The sequence below is a fragment of the Ranitomeya imitator genome, chromosome 1 (assembly GCF_032444005.1).
Source record: "Ranitomeya imitator isolate aRanImi1 chromosome 1, aRanImi1.pri, whole genome shotgun sequence".
Classification (NCBI taxonomy): domain Eukaryota; kingdom Metazoa; phylum Chordata; class Amphibia; order Anura; family Dendrobatidae; genus Ranitomeya; species Ranitomeya imitator.
In genome coordinates, this window is record NC_091282.1 from 746,227,874 (window position 1) to 746,247,609 (window position 19,736).

The 19,736-nt window shown below is 44.1% G+C and overlaps 1 protein-coding gene across 1 annotated transcript in view; it reads right to left on the reverse strand.

Moving 5' to 3' along the window:
• Positions 1 to 5,890: 5,890 nt before the first annotated feature.
• The window catches only part of ADSS1 (adenylosuccinate synthase 1), a 119,985-nt gene continuing 106,139 nt past the window's right edge, over positions 5,891 to 19,736 (reverse strand). Inside the window, exons 6-13 of the mRNA XM_069734272.1 lie at positions 17,287 to 17,394; positions 16,172 to 16,253; positions 14,695 to 14,821; positions 12,514 to 12,668; positions 10,986 to 11,110; positions 8,898 to 8,995; positions 7,522 to 7,671; positions 5,891 to 6,102 (exon numbers count right to left, since the gene is read on the reverse strand). Coding sequence (XP_069590373.1) covers positions 6,050 to 6,102; positions 7,522 to 7,671; positions 8,898 to 8,995; positions 10,986 to 11,110; positions 12,514 to 12,668; positions 14,695 to 14,821; positions 16,172 to 16,253; positions 17,287 to 17,394 — 898 coding nt within the window. The 3' untranslated portion in view covers positions 5,891 to 6,049. The remainder of the gene's footprint in view (positions 6,103 to 7,521; positions 7,672 to 8,897; positions 8,996 to 10,985; positions 11,111 to 12,513; positions 12,669 to 14,694; positions 14,822 to 16,171; positions 16,254 to 17,286; positions 17,395 to 19,736) is intronic.

Below are 19,736 nucleotides of genomic sequence, written 5' to 3' on the forward strand. Positions count from 1 at the left end.
GCGGTGTATATGAAGCACCTTATGGGGCCCATCATATACCGGAGCATTATATGGTGCCCATCGTATACTGTATGGAGCAATATATTTGTCCTTTATTCTGTATAGAGCAATATCTGGGGCTCATTATAAAGTATGGAGCAATATATGGGGTTTATTATTCTGTATGGAGCATTATATGGGGTCTATTATTCTGTATGGAGCAATATATGGGTTTATTATTCTGTATGGAGCATTATATGGGATCTATTATTCTGTATGGAGAAATATATCAGGCTCATTATTCTGTATGGAGCATTATATGGGGTCCATTATTCTGCATGGATCAATACATGGGGCTCATTATTCTGTTTGGAGCAATATATGGGGCCCATTATTCTTTATGGAGCATTATATGGGGCTCATTATTCTGTATGGAGCACTATGTGGTGTCCATAATACTGTATGGAGGACTATACTGTCCAGTTTCTGAGCTATTGATATCACTCATGTAATGTAAGAAGTGAAATATTTGGCATTGTACTATACTTATATTTCTCTACCGTGTCTGTGCATCATGAATTGTGGTATGTGTTAAAGGGGTCCACTGATACTCTTTTGCCCTGGGCCACCGAACACATGGAGCCAGCCATGTACCTGAGCATATATAAGGCCCACCAAGACACACACCTGTGTCTCTTGGTATTAAGACTTCTAAGTGCCTGCATTTTCCAGGACTTTTGCGACTTATCTGCTGTCTCCAGAACCTTTGATACCTGTTCCCGGTCTCCTATCTGCCTGCGGTATCCAGAACCTCTGGTACCTGTTTGCGGTTTCCTGTCCACCTGCATTCTCCAGGACCTCTGGTACCTGCTCCCGGCCTCCTGTGTGCCTACGGTCTCCAGACCCTCTGGTGCCTGTTCCCTGTCTCCTGTCCACCTGCAGTCTCCAGAACCTCTGGTACCTGCTCCCAGTCTTCTGTCCGCCTGTGGTCTCCAGAACCTCTGCTACCTGCTCCCAGTCTTCTGTCCGCCTGCAGTCTCCAGAACCTCTGGTGCTTGTTCCCTGTCTCCTGTCCGCCTGCAGTCTCCAGAACCTCTGGTGCTTGTTCCCTGTCTCCTGTTCGCCTGCAGTCTCCAGGACCTTCTGTAGCTGTTCCCAGTCTCCTGTCCATCTACGGTCTCCAGAACCTCTGGTACCTGTTCCTGGTCTCCTGTCCGCCAGCTGTCTCTAGAACCTCTGGTACCTGTTTACAGTCTCCTGTCCACCTGCGGTCTCCAGAACCTCTGGTACCTGTTCCTGGTCTCCTGTCCGACAGCTTTCTCCAGAAATTTTGATACCTGCCAATCTGTGGTCTCCAGGACCTCTGCTACCTGCTTTCCAGTCTTCTAACCACCTACTGTCTCCAATACTTCTGCTACCTGTTTCTTGTGTGCCTGGACCTTATTCTTTGAGGATCCACCTTACAAGATGAGCCTAACAACAGAAGTCCGCACGGCAGTTGCAGTCCTTGTCAAGAACAGAATTCTGTTGCCGTTGCTGTAAATGGTATGAGCACTACTGCAGATGAGCATCCTCAGACACCAGATCATGGCTCTGTAGATAATGAACTCTGATGTATATCGTTTGGACATTGTTCTATTTTGCAGGCAAAAACAAAAAGAATATGTGCATAAAAAGAGATCAGTTCTAAATTGTATTGCAATGTGAGAGGGTTGATTTTAAAAGTTGCAAATTCTAAACTCCAGGCGCTGGTTCCTGCCACCCCAGTGGCCTTGATGGCTGTCACCTGGTAACGAGGACAACAAACTCTACGGACACAACATAGCGCGCCCTTGCTATTTCCAGCAGCCCGGGCTTACAAGTAAGGTGTCAGCTCTTACACATGTATTTATAACCTTTTTCTGATATGCTCTATGACCTTTTTATTTTTTTTTTGCTCCGACATCCTAATGAGAAACAAGTGACAAAAAGGACAATTTTACTGTAAAAAATGTTTATAGGTGGAAATGGTCTTTAACAAATATATATATTAGTTACCAGAGGAGATATATTGTTTTCTGTTTTTCATGTTGTATTTTACATAGCAGCTATGGATATAGAAATGAACAGACTGCACAAAACAAGTCATAAACCAGAGCAAAGGTGAGACACCTCTCTATTCAGCAATGTCAAACTCTATAATAAAACCTCTGCTGATTTCCTCTAGTCCCATTAATAAATGTTAAAGCTATCGATTGTAAATAAAGAGAAAATGATGATAGAAATATTTATTTATTTGCTTTTATTTGTTTCCCCTGCTTTGTGTTCTCCATGTGTAAAGTTTCGCAGGTAGAAATGTACGTTTCCGCTCTCCACAAAACAGCTTGGTCAGGTTTGCAGAAGATACTTGCACCAAAAAGTCTGATATCCCATTGGATGTGTATGGTAAACCAGAGATTTACCGCTGGAGAACGGCTTATGATGAGGCATATAATATCGATAACCAGGTTTGTTACAGTTTTAGGTACGGATCTTTTAGTAATCTGGTGCAATGTAGAGTTTTAATCCATTTTTCACTTTTATAGGGCATTTGGAAGTGACAGCATTCTGGTATGTTTTACAGACCTCTGCGGTCTTATACAGTGGGGCAAAAAAGTATTTAGTCAGTCAGCAATAGTGCAAGTTCCACCACTTAAAAAGATGAGAGGCGTCTATAATTTACATCATAGGTAGACCTCAACTATGGGAGACAAACTGAGAAAAAAAAATCCAGAAAATCACATTGTCTGTTTTTTTAACATTTTATTTGCATATTATGGTGGAAAATAAGTATTTGGTCAGAAACAAACAATCAAGATTTCTGGCTCTCACAGACCTGTAACTTCTTCTTTAAGAGTCTCCTCTTTCCTCCACTCATTACCTGTAGTAATGGCACCTGTTTAAACTTGTTATCAGTATAAAAAGACACCTGTGCACACCCTCAAACAGTCTGACTCCAAACTCCACTATGGTGAAGACCAAAGAGCTGTCAAAGGACACCAGAAACAAAATTGTAGCCCTGCACCAGGCTGGGAAGACTGAATCTGCAATAGCCAACCAGCTTGGAGTGAAGAAATCAACAGTGGGAGCAATAATTAGAAAATGGAAGACATACAAGACCACTGATAATCTCCCTCGATCTGGGGCTCCACGCAAAATCCCACCCCGTGGGGTCAGAATGATCACAAGAACGGTGAGCAAAAATCCCAGAACCACGCGGGGGGACCTAGTGAATGAACTGCAGAGAGCTGGGACCAATGTAACAAGGCCTACCATAAGTAACACACTACGCCACCATGGACTCAGATCCTGCAGTGCCAGATGTGTCCCATTGCTTAAGCCAGTACATGTCCGGGCCCGTCTGAAGTTTGCTAGAGAGCATTTGGATGATCCAGAGGAGTTTTGGGAGAATGTCCTATGGTCTGATGAAACCAAACTGGAACTGTTTGGTAGAAACACAACTTGTCGTGTTTGGAGGAAAAAGAATACTGAGTTGCATCCATCAAACACCATACCTACTGTAAAGCATGGTGGTGGAAACATCATGCTTTGGGGCTGTTTCTCTGCAAAGGGGCCAGGACGACTGATCCGGGTACATGAAAGAATGAATGGGGCCATGTATCGTGAGATTTTGAGTGCAAACCTCCTTCCATCAGCAAGGGCATTGAAGATGAAATGTGGCTGGGTCTTTCAACATGACAATGATCCAAAGCACACCGCCAGGGCAACGAAGGAGTGGCTTCGTAAGAAGCATTTCAAGGTCCTGGAGTGGCCTAGCCAGTCTCCAGATCTCAACCCTATAGAAAACCTTTGGAGGGAGTTGAAAGTCCGTGTTGCCAAGTGAAAAGCCAAAAACATCACTGCTCTAGAGGAGATCTGCATGGAGGAATGGGCCAACATACCAACAACAGTGTGTGGCAACCTTGTGAAGACTTAGAGAAAACGTTTGACCTCTGTCATTGCCAACAAAGGATATATTACAAAGTATTGAGATGAAATTTTGTTTCTGACCAAATACTTATTTTCCACCATATTATGCAAATAAAATGTTAAAAAAACAGACAATGTGATTTTCTGGATTTTTTTTTCTCAGTTTGTCTCCCATAGTTGAGGTCTACCTATGATGTAAATTACAGACGCCTCTCATCTTTTTAAGTGGTGGAACTTGCACTATTGCTGACTGACTAAATACTTTTTTGCCCCACTGTATGTACCTGATAGTCAAGAATCTAGGAAATCTGGATGATATCCCAATGGGAACTGTTGTGGATTTAAAATTGCTTAGTTATGTAATATGCTTTCACACAGCTTCACCTGGATATAAATGCACTATATGGCCAGTTGAATTAGTTTTTTCACTCAGTGACATTGCCCCCGGGGTATAACACCCGGCGCCTCGCCCGCCCACCGTGTATCACATACCCTTTGCCCCTGGTGTGTAACCTCCAGCCCCTTGCCCCCTGATGTATAGCAGATCCGGCGCTTCACCCTTCCAAACTCCCCCGTATATCTCATACAGTGCCACTGCCCTTGTAGGATAACCCCCCACATGTCTTCTGTCTTTACTAACGTGACAGATGGCTGGTGGTGCAGATCTCACAGATACCAGCACAGTCCTGTAATAGGAGCCACCGATGTATCAAGTCCGTTCATGACATTTCTTTCCTCCTACATCTTCCTCAGTCACCTGTGAGTGATATTATTGGGAAGTGGAAGGAACTCAGCCACGAAGTGGAGACCACATAAAATTACAGAGTGGGGTCATCAAGTGCTGGGAAGCAGAGGACAGAAAAGTCTCCAACTCTCCGCTGACTCCATAACTGCAGAGTCCAGATTTTCTCTGGTATTAACATCAGCACAAATACTGTGCTCCCACCAGGGATTTCATGGTATGAGTTTCCATGGCCAACACTGACATATTACACTTCTGTGATGGAGAAGTCTGGGTTTGCTGAATGCCAGGAGAATGTTACCCACCTGCCTACATTATGCCCTCTGTATAGTTTTGTGTAGGAAGGATAATGCTATAGGCTTATTTTTTGGCCCCTTAATTCCAGTGAAGGGAAATCTAAATACTTCACAAGACATTGCGGACAATTGTGGCTTCCAGCTTTGTGGGGACAGTTTGGGGAAGGACATTTTTTGTTCCTCATAACTGTGCGCAAGGTCCATTAAAGGCATGATTGGGGGCGTTTGGTGCGAAGAACATGAGCGGCTGCACAGAGCCTGGACCTCAACCCCATCAACACCTTTGGGATGACCTAGATCAGAGATTGTGAGCCCGATCTCTCACCAACATAAGGGTTTTCCCTCACAAATGCTCTTCTGGATGAAGGGGGAAAGGTTTCCACAGACACCTCTTAAATCTTGTAGAAAAGGAAAACCTTCACTGACGAGTGGAGGCTGTTATATATGCAAACTTTATAGTTCGGTAACTCCTTTTCAATGCTTATGGCTTTAGAATGGGAGGTCAGAAAATCTCCCGTAGGCATAATGTGGAGGGGGCACAAGTCTTTTGTCCATATAAAGTATGTTTTCACACGACTGCATCTCTCCAGATAAGTATTTGTGACACTTTTGGTGCTCTGTAGTCTTGGAACAAATCTGCAGATTACTATTTGTGTGTTCTAAAAGGTCATAAGCTCTGATAGATACCCGATGCATCATTATCAGATTACAATGGCTGGCGTAGAGCAGGAGACACTTTGCAAAACTACATTTCCCCTCCTGAATCCACTACAGGGGAAATGAGTGGTAGCGTGCAGCTATCCTCAGATGATCAATATTGGTCAGAGCCGTCATACCTGCAGAAGGTGAAAGAAGTGGTTGTCCAGATGAGACAATGACAACTCCTAGAACTTGGGGCAGTTTGGGAATATAAGCAGAAGACAAGTTTATTGCAAACCCGGTTTTATTTAGATAATTGTAGGTTGTCACGACCTGTTACAAAGTGGGAAACCATTGTCACACCAGGTCCACAATACGCTGTAGTACACACTATTCTCTGTCCAAGCTGCTGTTATCGGGGATTGGACATCTGGTGTATTGAACACTAGAACAGCTGAATCATAGACTCTCTTGACTTTCCAACGCCAACCCATTTGACTGCAAGTAAAAACAAGACACAAGTGACTACAAATACGATTGAGACAGCCGGTCACTATATATTATATATGTGATAGAGCTTTATAATACAAAGTGAGCTTTCTTTCCTCCACTCCTGTAATCCACACCGCTCTCCAGCTTCCTCTCTTCCCAATTGCTCGGTGTGCACCTGATTGATTGCCAGCTCGGACCAGCAGTATTGTCACGCTGTTGGCCCACACTATGCACTCTGGATGCTGCTGTGTGAGGCATTTTTACGCTTTGCCTACAAGCTCATTATGAAGGAGCTTGTAAGCACTGCACATGTTCGGCCACCACTGCTAGACAGAACGGTGGCGGTCCTCTTGGCGATAAAATAAAAGGTTTGCGGAGAACAGGGTCACTTTTTAAAAAGAAGTGAAGTGCAAGTTTACCATGATACACCCATCATCCCTGATTAATTATAATGTTCTCCATGTGATTATTTCCTGTGGCGTGCATTCTAATATAACGTATCACATCATAGTTTAGGACCACCGGATATGTGTAGGATTTACAGAGGGTTAGTCTCAAAATCACAAGATATTATTCCATAATAAGTAGGTTGGGGGATAACTTGCTTAATAATGGGCAGCACGGTGGCGCAGTGGTTAGCACAGCAGCCTTGCAGCGCTGGAGTCCTGGGTTCTAATCCCACCCTGGACAACATCTGCAAAGAGTTTATATGTTCTCTCCGTGTTTGCGTGGGTTTCCTCCGGGTTCTCCGGTTTCCTCCCACATTCCAAAGACATACTGATAGGGAATTTAGATTGTGAGTCCCATCGGGGACAGCGATGATAATGTGTGCAAACTGTAAAGCGCTGCGGAATATGTTAGCGCTATATAAAAAATAAAGATTATAATGGAGGATCCAACTGCTGGGATCAGGACTCTGTAGCGGAGGTGTACAGCGCACGGCTTTTTCTAGTAACCCCATAGACAATGAGTGGAGCAAAGGAGAAGCATGCACAACAACGCTTCATGCAGGATTGGAATGTGCAGAGCCCCTAACTCTGCATCGCTGGGGGTCCTTCAGATAGGGGATCACTTGTGATTCTGGAAATAGCCCTTTACTTATTTTTCAGTCTCTACTCATATTCTGCATGAACAACGCTTTGGCTGATCGTTCGGCTGGCAGCCCCTCCTCGGCCGTTTCTCGCTCAGCGGATTGCTCCTGTGTTCTCTATGAAAAAGCCTCAGCCAGACACGTCTTATCCCTAAATTGATACGATCTGCAGTCCGAAATTGTCCCGGGCTCCTATATACATTAGACTATCGGCCAAAACCATCGATATCGGCAGTTTTGGTCAACATTGGTCTAATGTGTTGGGAGGGCTTAAATCATTTATATTGTTATCTGCTTAAACTAAAAAAAGCGACTCTGATCCATATGACACATACCAGGCACTCCAATGTGGTTCTCCACAAATCTGATATAGCTCTGCGCCTTGGCAGGAAGGTCTTCCCATTTCCTGGCACCGGTGGTGTCACACTTCCATCCTGGCATGGCTTCATATTCCACTTCTACCTTCTGTAGTATTTCTTGATTTGCTATGACGAGACATAATGGGGGAATATAATCATTGCATTCACAATTCATTTATGTTTTTTAATCCTGTGCTGCTGGGGCGGCACAATATGTAACAAGGGCATCTGACTGGCTAGTAGGTAAGAAAATCCCCCCCACCCAAATTACTGTTCAGAGTGCTTCCAAAAAATGGGTTCTTCAATGGCCATCTTGCTTGGATCATGGGGCACATCCATCACACTGTACAGACTCAAGTGCTTTATATAGAGCCACGTGGTTTTGCACGGCTGATTGGCCATACATGTTGCTTAGGGTTCACTTTTTAAGCCGCAGTCCATATAGAAACCCTGTGTTTAAGGGAGTTTATCTGTTCACCTTTAATTAAAGTAGACTTAATGGCACTAGGGGTATGGCAATCTTGGCATTGTGTGTCACATGTCCATAGCTTGTTGTTACACTTCTGAGTAACTCTAAATTTGGATGAAAGATTCTAACCTGTGGTTCAGTCTCAGGACTTTGACCCTCCATAGATCTAAAGGACTTTTAAAAGGTCTTGAAAATATCAAAAGATGTTTATAAGTTTAGTTATACCTTAAAGGGCATCTGTCAGTAGGATTACCCCTCCTAAGCCGTCTATATGGGCATGCAGGTCGTAGAAAGTCAAATAATATGATATCTTGATCTCTGTGATCCGATGTCTTAATTCTAGAGAAATCCACCGTTTTCTTAATATATAAATGAGCTGGTAAGATCTATGGCCCGGACATAGATCTCCCTGAGAAACTATCTCCAGGGCTCCTTATAAATAAAAGGGGGCGTTACCAGTGTGAGACATGAAATGACTGACAGTCTGCTCTTTTGATTAATGTCTCACACTGGTATCATCTACTTTCATTTAAAACAAGCTCTGAAGGCAGATTCTCATGGAGATCTATATCCAGCCCATAGATCTCAAGAGCTCATTTACATATTAAGGTATTAAGGAAAATGTGCATTTTTCTGGAGTAAGACATCGGATCGCAGACATCAAGGTATCATTTTATTGTTTCCTATGACCTGCATGCCCATATGGATGACTTTAGAGGGTTGATCCTTCTGACAGATTCCCTTTAATGTTGTACTACAACTGCAAAGTTCTACAAACTGAATTCAGGTGAAGTCGTCTCTTGGACAGCGAATTGGTGAGCTCCTATAGATTTCCCCTTCTCACCCAAAGCCATATATATCAAGACACTAGAAATGGACAAACCTGGAAAATATGGGATTCTCTTCCCATTCAGTCTGTATGCTACACCAATTTTAATCTCATCCAGAGAGTCTAAAATATCCAGTTTTGTAAGTGCCAGGCTGAAAAGAAAAGATAAATGGTTTAAACAAGTAGTAATCTCCACCTAAAGCCATATTCGTATGTGGGGTGGGTCTCCTTAGTAGTTCAGGTCCTCAAGTCAAAGAGGTCAGCAATAGTGATGAGCGAACCGAGGGTCTTCGGTGTGCTCGAAAAATATGTGTGAGTCTAGGCGGCTGCATATCTCACTGGTGTATGGCAGCCGCAACACATGCAGGGATTGCCTAACAAACAGGTAACCCCCTACATGTGTTGCTGCTGTCAAACAGCCGTGAGACATGTAGGAGCAGGAAGTGGAACATATTATTCGAGCACACAGAAGATCCTCGGTTAGCACCCGAGTATGGGCGGATAACACCTTATCCTACCACGTTCGCTCATCGCTAGTCAGCATCAGACGAAATCATTCTAGATGCAATTGTCCTGTAAAAAGTACTTTAATGTGTTTTATATTAAAATGGACCTGTCATTTCAGGTAACTGTTCAAAATAAATTAAAGGGGATGTCCAGGTTTGGTGTACAAGTCTACAGTTACTCTATGTGACTGCAGACTTGTGAATCTTCACAGCTCACACAGCGTAAGCTATCAGGATTTCCGGTGCCAGGAGTGGGTGGTAATGTTACTGCAAATATACGATTTGCATACTTCTGGCCACATTCCGACAAGACGTGTCCAGCCTCGCTCAATACACTTGTAGTGAAAGAGGCCGAGCATGTCTAGTCATCATGTCACTATATATATGCAAATCGCATACCTGGGGTCATGCACCCGCCTGTTCCTGGCACCAGAAAATCCTGCGTGGTGTGAGGTTTCATAAGTCTGCAGTCACGTAGAGTGACTGCAGATTGTATCCCAAGCCTGGACAATCCCTTTAATCCTGTTAGTGGCCATTACCTCACTTGTACCTCGTTTTGTTTTTCAACTAGTTTTCCCCTCTGTAGGTTTTCTATCTAATTTTTTAACTAGTGAGTGAAGACTAGATGCTATGATGTCACCCATGCACAGCACACAGTGAAAAGAGATTTCTGCTCTCCTGTCTATGTACAGTAGCACATGCGCAGAACCATTATACTGCAGTACTGAGCATTGTAGATGTGAATCCAGCACTGGTGTGAACTAAAATAATTATAAAAAAGTAGCAGCAGAGTTTACCTGTCTCTCTCACTTTCATCCTCCTTTTTCCACATATCATGCTTCAAACATAAAGATACTAAATGTAAATTTTTTGTGAAGAACCAACAAGTGGAACACCATTGTGAAGTTGAACGAAATAATAATATTCCACGCCCCACTTTTCAGTTTTCAAATTTCCACAAAAATGTAAAATAACCAATAAATTTCGTTCAACTTCACAATTGTGTTCCACTTGTTGTTGATTCTTCACCAAAAATTTACATTTGATATCTTTATGTTTGAAGCATGATATGTGGAAAAAGGTTGAAAAGTTCAAGGGGGCCGAATACTTTTGCAAGGCACTGTATATCCTTGACCCTCTCATTTCCAAAGACTTCATATCGGTAGCTGTAATGTGATCTCTCAGTGTGCTGGCAGCAGTCTGCCTCTTTAGAAGGATTTTAACTGTATTTCTGAGTTAATGTTGAGTTCAAGAGGCGAGAGAGGGAGGGAAAATAGCAATTAAGTGGAGAAAGAAACATTTCTGTGATCAGATATTTTACAGAGTTTCCTACGTTCACATGTACTATTGATTTACCGTATATGAATTTTACTGAAACAAATGACTAAAGTGTTAATGTTTTCTTTGTCGTAAAAGGAAAAAGAAGATCACTTTCACAAAGTGCAACAGGATGATCTATGAACTATAGAGAAATACTTGGGACTGTTGTGAGGACACCTTCTGTAATGTGGTCAAGAAGCCATCCCCATAAACTCAATAAAATGGCGTCTATAATGCTATTGATCTCTGTGGTCCTGGCCTTGTACTGTGTCTCTGGGTTTGGGTCTGTGCTTTGAGTTACCATTGATTGACTTACGCAGTGAAACCATTGATCATGTGGGCATATCTTAAAATTATCAGGTCTAACCAGCCACATCTCCTTTTCCGGCCTGTGGTTACTCCCCACTCGTGACCACGAGTCTGAAGAAGGTTACCGATTTCCTTGGAAAGAAGAAAGAGCAAGGTGTTCTGTGAGTAAATAAGCTACACCTTCATTCATAGAAGAAACGTTGTGAAGGGACCTAACCCTTCTATCACTTATCCATGAAGATGGTCCATGGCTGATAATTCTCACCAGTAAATGTTTTATCTCCAAATTCATGGCACTATGAAGCTCTTCCAAACACACAGCCCCATGGTGCTTAGAACAACGACTTAACCAATTTTTTTTTAAAGGGAACCAGTTATGTTCCAAAGACTATTAACCTGTAGATATAGGGTTAATTTCCAGTCCCAATACCATCTGGCCGCCTTACTGAAAGCCCGGCTAACAGTAGAAAGTGAACTTTATTCCTCCCAGTAATCTCCGGCTTTCAGTCATAGAGGCGTCCCCAGAGTGACTTCAGTCATTGCTCAGTACACAGTGACGGGAAGCACGCCCCAACCCTTAGATTGATAGCTCGTTCTGCACAGATGCGCTGCGCTATGAGCTGTCAAAGTGCCGGGCATGTGTACTTAGCGATGCCTGTAGCCGCTGTGCGCACTCCTCTATGACTGAAAGCTGGCAGCTCCTGGAAGAAATAAGGTTAATTTTCTTCCAGTAGCTGCACTTTTAATAATGCGGTGGGACAGCAATGAAACACTATTATCCTGCAGATTAACCCTATATCTACTGTTAATAGCATTTGGGGACATGATAGGTTCCCTTTAAGACTCAATTACTGACACCCTATTCTCACACTGAGTCTTCTTTAGATAGTCCATTCATATTCCCCATGATGTAATATCCATATAATAAAGGAGAGTGAGTGGAGAGTGGCTATGAAGAGTGTCTCTCCCTCCAGATGACCTAATTCCTCCAAGCATTACATGGACATCTCATTGATGTTACTGCATTTTGTTTAATCCTTAAAAGGGTCGTCCAGGATTTGAAAAACAGCGCCACACTTGTATATAGGTTGTGTCTGGTATTGCAGCTCAGCTCTGTTAGAGTGAATGGGGCCATTTTGCAATACCAGACACAAAGTGTGGATGGTTATGGCGCTGCTTTACTAACAAAACAGCCATATTGTTCTTTTCCATAGAACCCCTTTAATGTAAGTGAAGTGTTGCTGCAGAGGAAGATAACAAAGATTTTTCACGTTCCTAGTCTATAAGTGCTGCTAAGGACCTAACATCATCAGGGGTCCATGAATCTAAAAAAAAAATATAACTATATCTCAGGTAGGTGGATGAGGATGCTCGGAGTGAAACCAATTATGCAGCTGATCCTTGGAAGTATGGGGTAGTCCGCTGGCATGCAATAAGGGGAGCAGACCAGTCGCACAAAATCTGAACTGTATCACAATTGTGAAAGAGACTTTTTTTTAAATATTTTTACAATTCTGTGGTCTCGGAGTACTCACATTTATCTGTTCTGTTGGGAAGGCTCCTATGCCCACTCTGGTGGTATAAGCTTTCACCACACCATAGACGTCCCCTATATTCTGAAGGGGGATTCCAAGTCCAGTGCAAACGCCTCCCACTGTACAATTTGATGATGTCACAAAAGGATATGTACCTGCAGATAGGGAGGCCGCATTAGGGGAAAGAGCAAAAAATTAAAATCAAAAACATACAGTGCAACTTCTTTGAGACACTTACCCAAAATCCCATTAAAGGGGAATATGTCTAGGATTTCACCCCAAAACTATTTATGTGCACGTATGGCTCTTATAGACAAGTCCAGCGATACCTTTAGATGGCCAGTCCATTCCTCCATTACTGAGAAACCAGCATTTGATTTGGATATACAAATGAGGCTGAAGTGCTACGGTAGATCTGAAGCCTCTGTCACTCCAGCTTTTTTCCCGCTCTGCCCTGCCACTTCATGTTTGGCTGGCAGCACCTTTGCCTGAAGTCATACAGCATAGAAGCTGTCAGTCAAGCAGGAGAAGGCGGTGGTGCTGGGCGGGGAATAGAGCTGGAGTGACAGAGGCTTCAGATCTAACATAGGTCTTCAGCCTCATCTACATATCCAATCAAATGCTGATTTCTCAGTAACATTGAAGTTTGTGGGTGGAAAACACCACACCCAATGTGGCACCTTTTGGTCTGCAAATTGGTGGTGGCCCCATAGGTCACACATGTGACAAAGAAAACACGGATCTATTAAAGGGCATTTCCAGAAATGTGATGGCTTATCTGCCTGGGGAAAAGTAAGGCTCTGGCATTGGGATTCTATCTGGCCAATCCTTATCACCCATGTCAGGGGAGAATACACATTAGGTGGTCGGTGGTTCCCGCTGACATGGGCAGCTTCAGCTGAATTTAATCCAATGTGTATGGGGACCTTGGGCTTAGGTCAACGATGCACATTTCTGGAAATGCCCTTTAATAGATCCATGTTTTCTTTGTAAGTATCCTTTGTGAGCATTCACTTTCTATGAATAGTCGATGACATCAATAAATTAATTTAACCCAATTTGCGATGCGTGTGTTTAATCAGCGACTGCCGCCGCCTCCACAATGAGTCTGGGTGAAGCCTGACATTAATGAATAAAATAATCCGATAATTACAGTCCAGATACTATATAATATGTCCAACCCCCGAGCTAATTACTGTAGAATAGCTTTCTTCTCATTAAATAGATACATTGTTTAATCACCATTATGTCATTTATTATATTAGTGTACATCATGATTTTACTTGTTCTCTCTGTCACACATCGATGACCACACAGCACAGAGATCGGGACAAATCAGTTCATTATTTCTGCCCTCTGAAAATCCTCTCTAGAATAGATCATTTTATCAATTATGCAAATACAATTCCAAAAATATGTGCAAAATGCAACAAAACGGTAACAGAAATTGTATGGTAATTTACATTGTGCACTGGTCATAGGTTATTATTAGAATCAGGCAACGGATTATCTGGGCTATTAACATATAGGAGAATTGTTATTCCATCCATCCATTGTTCCATCCATCCATCGTTCCTTCCATCTATTGTTCCATCCATCCATCGCTCCGTCCATCCATCCATCCATCCATCATTCTATCCGTGCAACATTCTAGCGATCCCTCATTCCATCCATCCATCCATCATTCTACCCATGCAACGTTCTATCCATCCATCATTCCATCCATCCTTCCATCCATCATTCTACCCATGCAACATTCTACCCATCCATCATTCCATCCACCCATCCATCAATAATTCCATCCATCATACCATCCATCCATCCATCATTCCATCCATCCATCATTCTATCCATGCAACGGTCTATCCATCCATCATTCCATCTATCCATCCATCCATCCATCATTCCATCCACCCATCCATCAATAATTCCATCCATCATACCATCCATCCATCATTCCATCCATCCATCGTTCTATCCATGCAACGGTCTATCCATCCATCATTCCATCTATCCATCATTCCATCCATCCATCAATCCATCGTTCCATCCACAGTTCTATCCATCCATCCGTCGTTCCATCTATCCATCGTTCCATCCATCCATCGTTCCATCCATCCATCGTAACATCCATCCATCAATCGTTCCATTCATCCATTCATCCATCTTAGATTTACTAACCAAAGTCAATGTCAAGTAGCGCAGCATTAGCTCCTTCCACCAAAATCTTCTTTGGAGATCCATGAAGGGCTTCGTACATGAAGTATACACCATCTCGAACCATTGGCCGGATTTTCTCAGCGTACATCTAGAACGTTAAAGAAAATGACAGAAGAGATGAGTGGTATAGGATGGTCTATTAGTTTAGAGAGTCAGTGTAACTGTGATATTACAGGACGTTATAATACAGTTATAAGTCATCCTATAATGAGTAGATTACTATAGTGTAACGGGGTCTACTGTGCTGGAGTACCTCCTTCAGCACCCCCCTTGTTTCAGGAGGTCCACTCTGCTTTTGCTAGATTCTGAATGAAGGACGCTGGCAGGAATTTCTTGATTACATGAGAGCATATAAAAGCTGACTGCTTCTCCACGTATTTCCAGTCTAAGAACACCCTTTATTTACAGCACACAGAATATGTGACACATATACACAGGGCAGGCCAATAGGAAAACAGCAGGCCAGACATACATTACAATAGCCTCAGGGGGCCGGAGCCTGCCGATATTTACTGTGGGAATTACAAAGGTGGGGGGAGGTCAGAAAGAGAATATCTTGTCCAGGGGCGCAGCCTGTGGACTGATGCATTTCACATGGAAACTATTATACATACATATCTAATATATAATTGCCTAGAATACTACTTCCTGCAATTTGTGCCAACTTCCGTGGCTTTGTCCGGAGCTAATGTCCGGAGCTAATGTCCGGAGCTAATGTCCGGAGCTAATGTCCGGAGATTAATTGCCTAGAATACTACTTCCTGCAATTTGTGCCAACTTCCGTGGCTTTGTCCGGAGCTAATGTCCGGAGCTAATGTCCGGAGCTAATGTGCGGAGATAATGTCCGGAGCTAATGTCCGGAGCTAATGTCCGGAGCTAATGTCCGGAGATAAGTGACGTCAACAGTGTCCAGTGTCTGATTGGTTGCCGCCTGCTGCGAGCGACCAATCAGAAACGTGCCGTACTGTGACACACTCCGCCCGCCATTTTGGTGTGATTTTTGAATTTTTACCTCACAGCAAGTTTCTACTGCGTGGAGGCGGGCCCAGTGACGTTGCTCTTCAAGCTCCTGCCGAATTTCGTCAAAAAAATGATAATACCATTTACCAAAACTATATATATTTAGTTGTGAAGTGGTTCAGTGACATTTTCACACCAATTTTGAACTTTTGTTTGGTGTTTTCTCCATATACTGCCTATTATTTTTGTTCTTTCTTACTATTATTTATTAATTGTATTATTCTTACATTTGAATAAATAAAGTATATATGGATTCTAGACTCCCGATTCTTTAGAATCGGGCTGCCATCTAGTACTGCATAACATTCTTGGTGCTGGGGGGTTCTGTAACATATAGCTTGTTGGGTTTAGGGGAAATAACATTCTTTGCTGTGGCATTTGTGGCAGCCTGTATACTACATGCGGAGCTTTGTCTTACCTTCAGTTTCTTCAGCTGTCCTTCTATATCCACCTCCAGATTTGGGAACATGGACTGATGCTGATGTGCCAGGTTTTTGAACCTACAAAATAGAACATTTGATGATCCCAGAATCCTGGACTGATGAGACAATACTCATCTCACATGCTGGCAGATAGATAGATATGGGATAGATAGATGTCAAGTGTGAGAAGCTTCACTATCAGTCACAGTCTACAGACCAAAGTGGAGAAGACCTTCTTTTCTGACCTTGAACAACCACAATCCTACACCCATACTTAAGGTACTGTCACATTAAGCGACGCTGCAGCGATATAGACAACGATGCCGATCGCTGCAGCGTCGCTGTTTGGTCGCTGGAGAGCTGTCACACAGACAGCTCTCCAGCGACCAACGATGCCGAAGTTCCCCGGTAACCAGGGTAAACATCGGGTTAGTAAGCGCAGGGCCGCGCTTAGTAACCCGATGTTTACCCTGGTTACCATTGTAAATGTAAAAAAAAAAACACTACATACTTACATTCCTGTCGCATCCCCCGGCCTCAGCTTCCCTGCACTGTGTAAGCGCTGGCCGGAAAGCAGAGCGGTGACGTCACCGCTGTGCTCTGATTTACGGCCGGCCAGCGCTGACACCGGGGGACGCAGGGAAGCTGACGCTGAAGGACGTTACAGGAATGTAAGTATGTAGTGTTTTTTTTTTTACTTTTACAATGGTAACCAGGGTAAACATCGGGTTACTAAGCGCGGCCCTGCGCTTAGTAACCCGATGTTTACCCTGGTTACCAGTGAAGACATCGCTGAATCGGCGTCACACACGCCGATTCAGCGATGTCAGCGGGTGATCCAGCGACGAAATAAAGTCCTGATCATTCCGCAGCGACCAACGATCTCCCAGCAGGGGTCTGATCGTTGGTCGCTGTTACACATAACGATTTCGTTAACGATATCGTTGCTACGTCACAAAAAGCAACGATATCGTTAACGATATCGTTATGTGTGACGGTACCTTTACACTTCTTGATGACTGATAAGAAGCTGCTGTCATGTACGTCGGCATCTTGTTGTGCTTGAATGTTTCAGGCAAGGATAATAATAAGGTAACACAATAGCCCATACCTGGATGAAAACTCATCAAAGTCTGACAGAAGGTCACAGACTCGGAGACCGGTGCGTGAGGCTTTTGATGAGTACGTTGGTCCAATGCCTTTCTTCGTAGTGCCTATGCTACAGCAAAAAAGATGGGAGAATTAGAACATGTGTTATTTATTCTTCACATTTTTTTTTATTTTCTATATTTTGCTTTTTAAACTATTTAGTAGTAATTATATAAATGCAAATGGATATAAATCCTTTGATAATGTCATGGATGCTGCGTTTGTACAAAGGATTCTACATCTACAGCTCCTAAGCAGACCTTTGTATTTCTATGGTTACAGACAGGGCCGCCATCAGGGCATTACAGCCATGACTGGCGTATGGGGCCCAGTGGGCAGACGGGGCCCGCATCGGGCCCCGTCTCATCTGCTCACCGGGCCCCCCTACAGGCGCTGCAGCACGCTATTGACATGCGGGCCCGCGCCCACACGTCAATAGTTAACAGCCGCCAGCCAGTCGGAGGCTGGCAGCTGACTTGAGCCGCAGTGCGCACTTCACCGGCGTCTGATGTCATTGTCAACCGCCGGCGAGTGCGTGCTTCACCTGCGTGGAGGGAGTGAGCTTCGCCCGCCGCAGGAGCGCGGCCAGGTAAGAACTCGTGTTTTTTTTTTTTTTTAGAGCGGCGATCCAGGAGGCCCCGAGGCAGAATGCTGGACACGAAGGGCAGACTGTGAGACACGGGGGCAGAATGCTGTACACAGGGGCAGAATGCTGGACACGAGGGGTAGACTGAGACACGGGGGCAGAATGCTGGACACAGGAGCAGAATGCTGGACACGAGGGGCAGACTGTGAGACACGGGGGCAGAATGCTGGACACAGGGGCAGAATGCTGGACACGAGGGGCAGAATGCTGGACACGAGGGGCAGAATGCTGGACACGAGGGGCAGACTGTGAGACATGGGGGCAGAATGCTGGACACGGGGGCAGAATGCTGGACACGAGGGGCAGACTATGAGACACGGGCAGAATGCTGGATACAGGGGCAGAATGCTGGAAACAGGGACAGAATGCTGGACACCAGGGCAGAATGGAGATACAGGGCATGACTGGAGACACTGGGGGCATGACTGGAGACAGACGAGGCAGAATGGAGACACAGGGGGCATGATTGGAGACATGGGGGCATTATTGGAGCCATAGGGGGCAGAATGGAGATACGGGCATGATTGGAGACACGGGGCAGAATGGAGATACACGGTATGATTGGAGACACGGTGCAGGATGAAAGACATGGGGGCATGATTGGAGACAGATGGAGCAGGGTTGGAGACATCGTGCAGGATCATGGGACAGGATGGATACTCATGAGGGCAGGATGGGTGAACATATGGCTGAAGCCAGGAATGAGACACAAGGGGCCAGGGTGGGGGATATTATTATTACCATAGGGGCTAATTAAGGGATATTATTACTGCAGTGATACATTTATTTTATTTTTTGAGGGCACTGTTTTAAATGGGGGGGCGGTCCTGTTACTGTGTAGAGTGACACTATGTCGCCTTTTTTTCTTCATGTGGTGTAATGTAGAAGTTGGAAAAAAGTAATGTGTTCTGCAAGCGGAGCTCGAGATAACTGTGTTATTTCCTGCAGAGACAAGTCCTGGCTGAATGAAGTGATGGCAGTCTGTGCTGGATGAAAGATGAAGGACTTCACCTAGAGACGTCACTGGTGAGTCAGTGTGTTACCTGTACTCTGACACTATACACTGTATACTATATACAGAGGACCTGTGTATAATGTCACCGGTGATCACTGTACAACCTGTACACAGACACTGCATACTAAGTACACATCTCCTGTGTATAATGGCACTGATGGTGATATTAGTATTGTGGTTTTTTTTATTACTGATCAGCATTGTATTCAGTCACTATGTGGTGGTAATATGTGGTCTGGTCATGGTGCGGTGGTATTTGTTCCTTGTATGTGATATTATTCGGTCACTTTGTGGTGGTAATATGTGGTCTGGTCATAGTGCGGTGGTATTTGTTCCTTGTATGTGATATTATTCGGTCACTTTGTGGTGGTAATATGTGGTCTGGTCATAGTGCGGTGGTTGTTGTGAATTCTGTGGCAGAGCTCCCTCCTGTGGTCACAAGTGGTACTTCGGCTGATTCTCTCTGGGAGCTTCCATTTGTGGAGGAAACTGGTACTGCTGCTTCTGAGTTTCCTCCCTCAGGTGATCTGGTGAGGTCGTTAGGTGCTTCTCTACTTAACCCCACCTAATGCTTTGATTCATGCTTCCTGTCAATGTTCCAGTGTTGGACTTGTGTTTCTCTGGATCATTCCTGTGGCCTGCTGCTCTGCATAGCTAAGTGCTTCTTTGCTATTTGTTGCTATTTTTTCTGTCCAGCTTGTCTATTTGTTTTGCTGGAAGCTCTGGGACGCAAAGGGTGTACCTCCGTGCC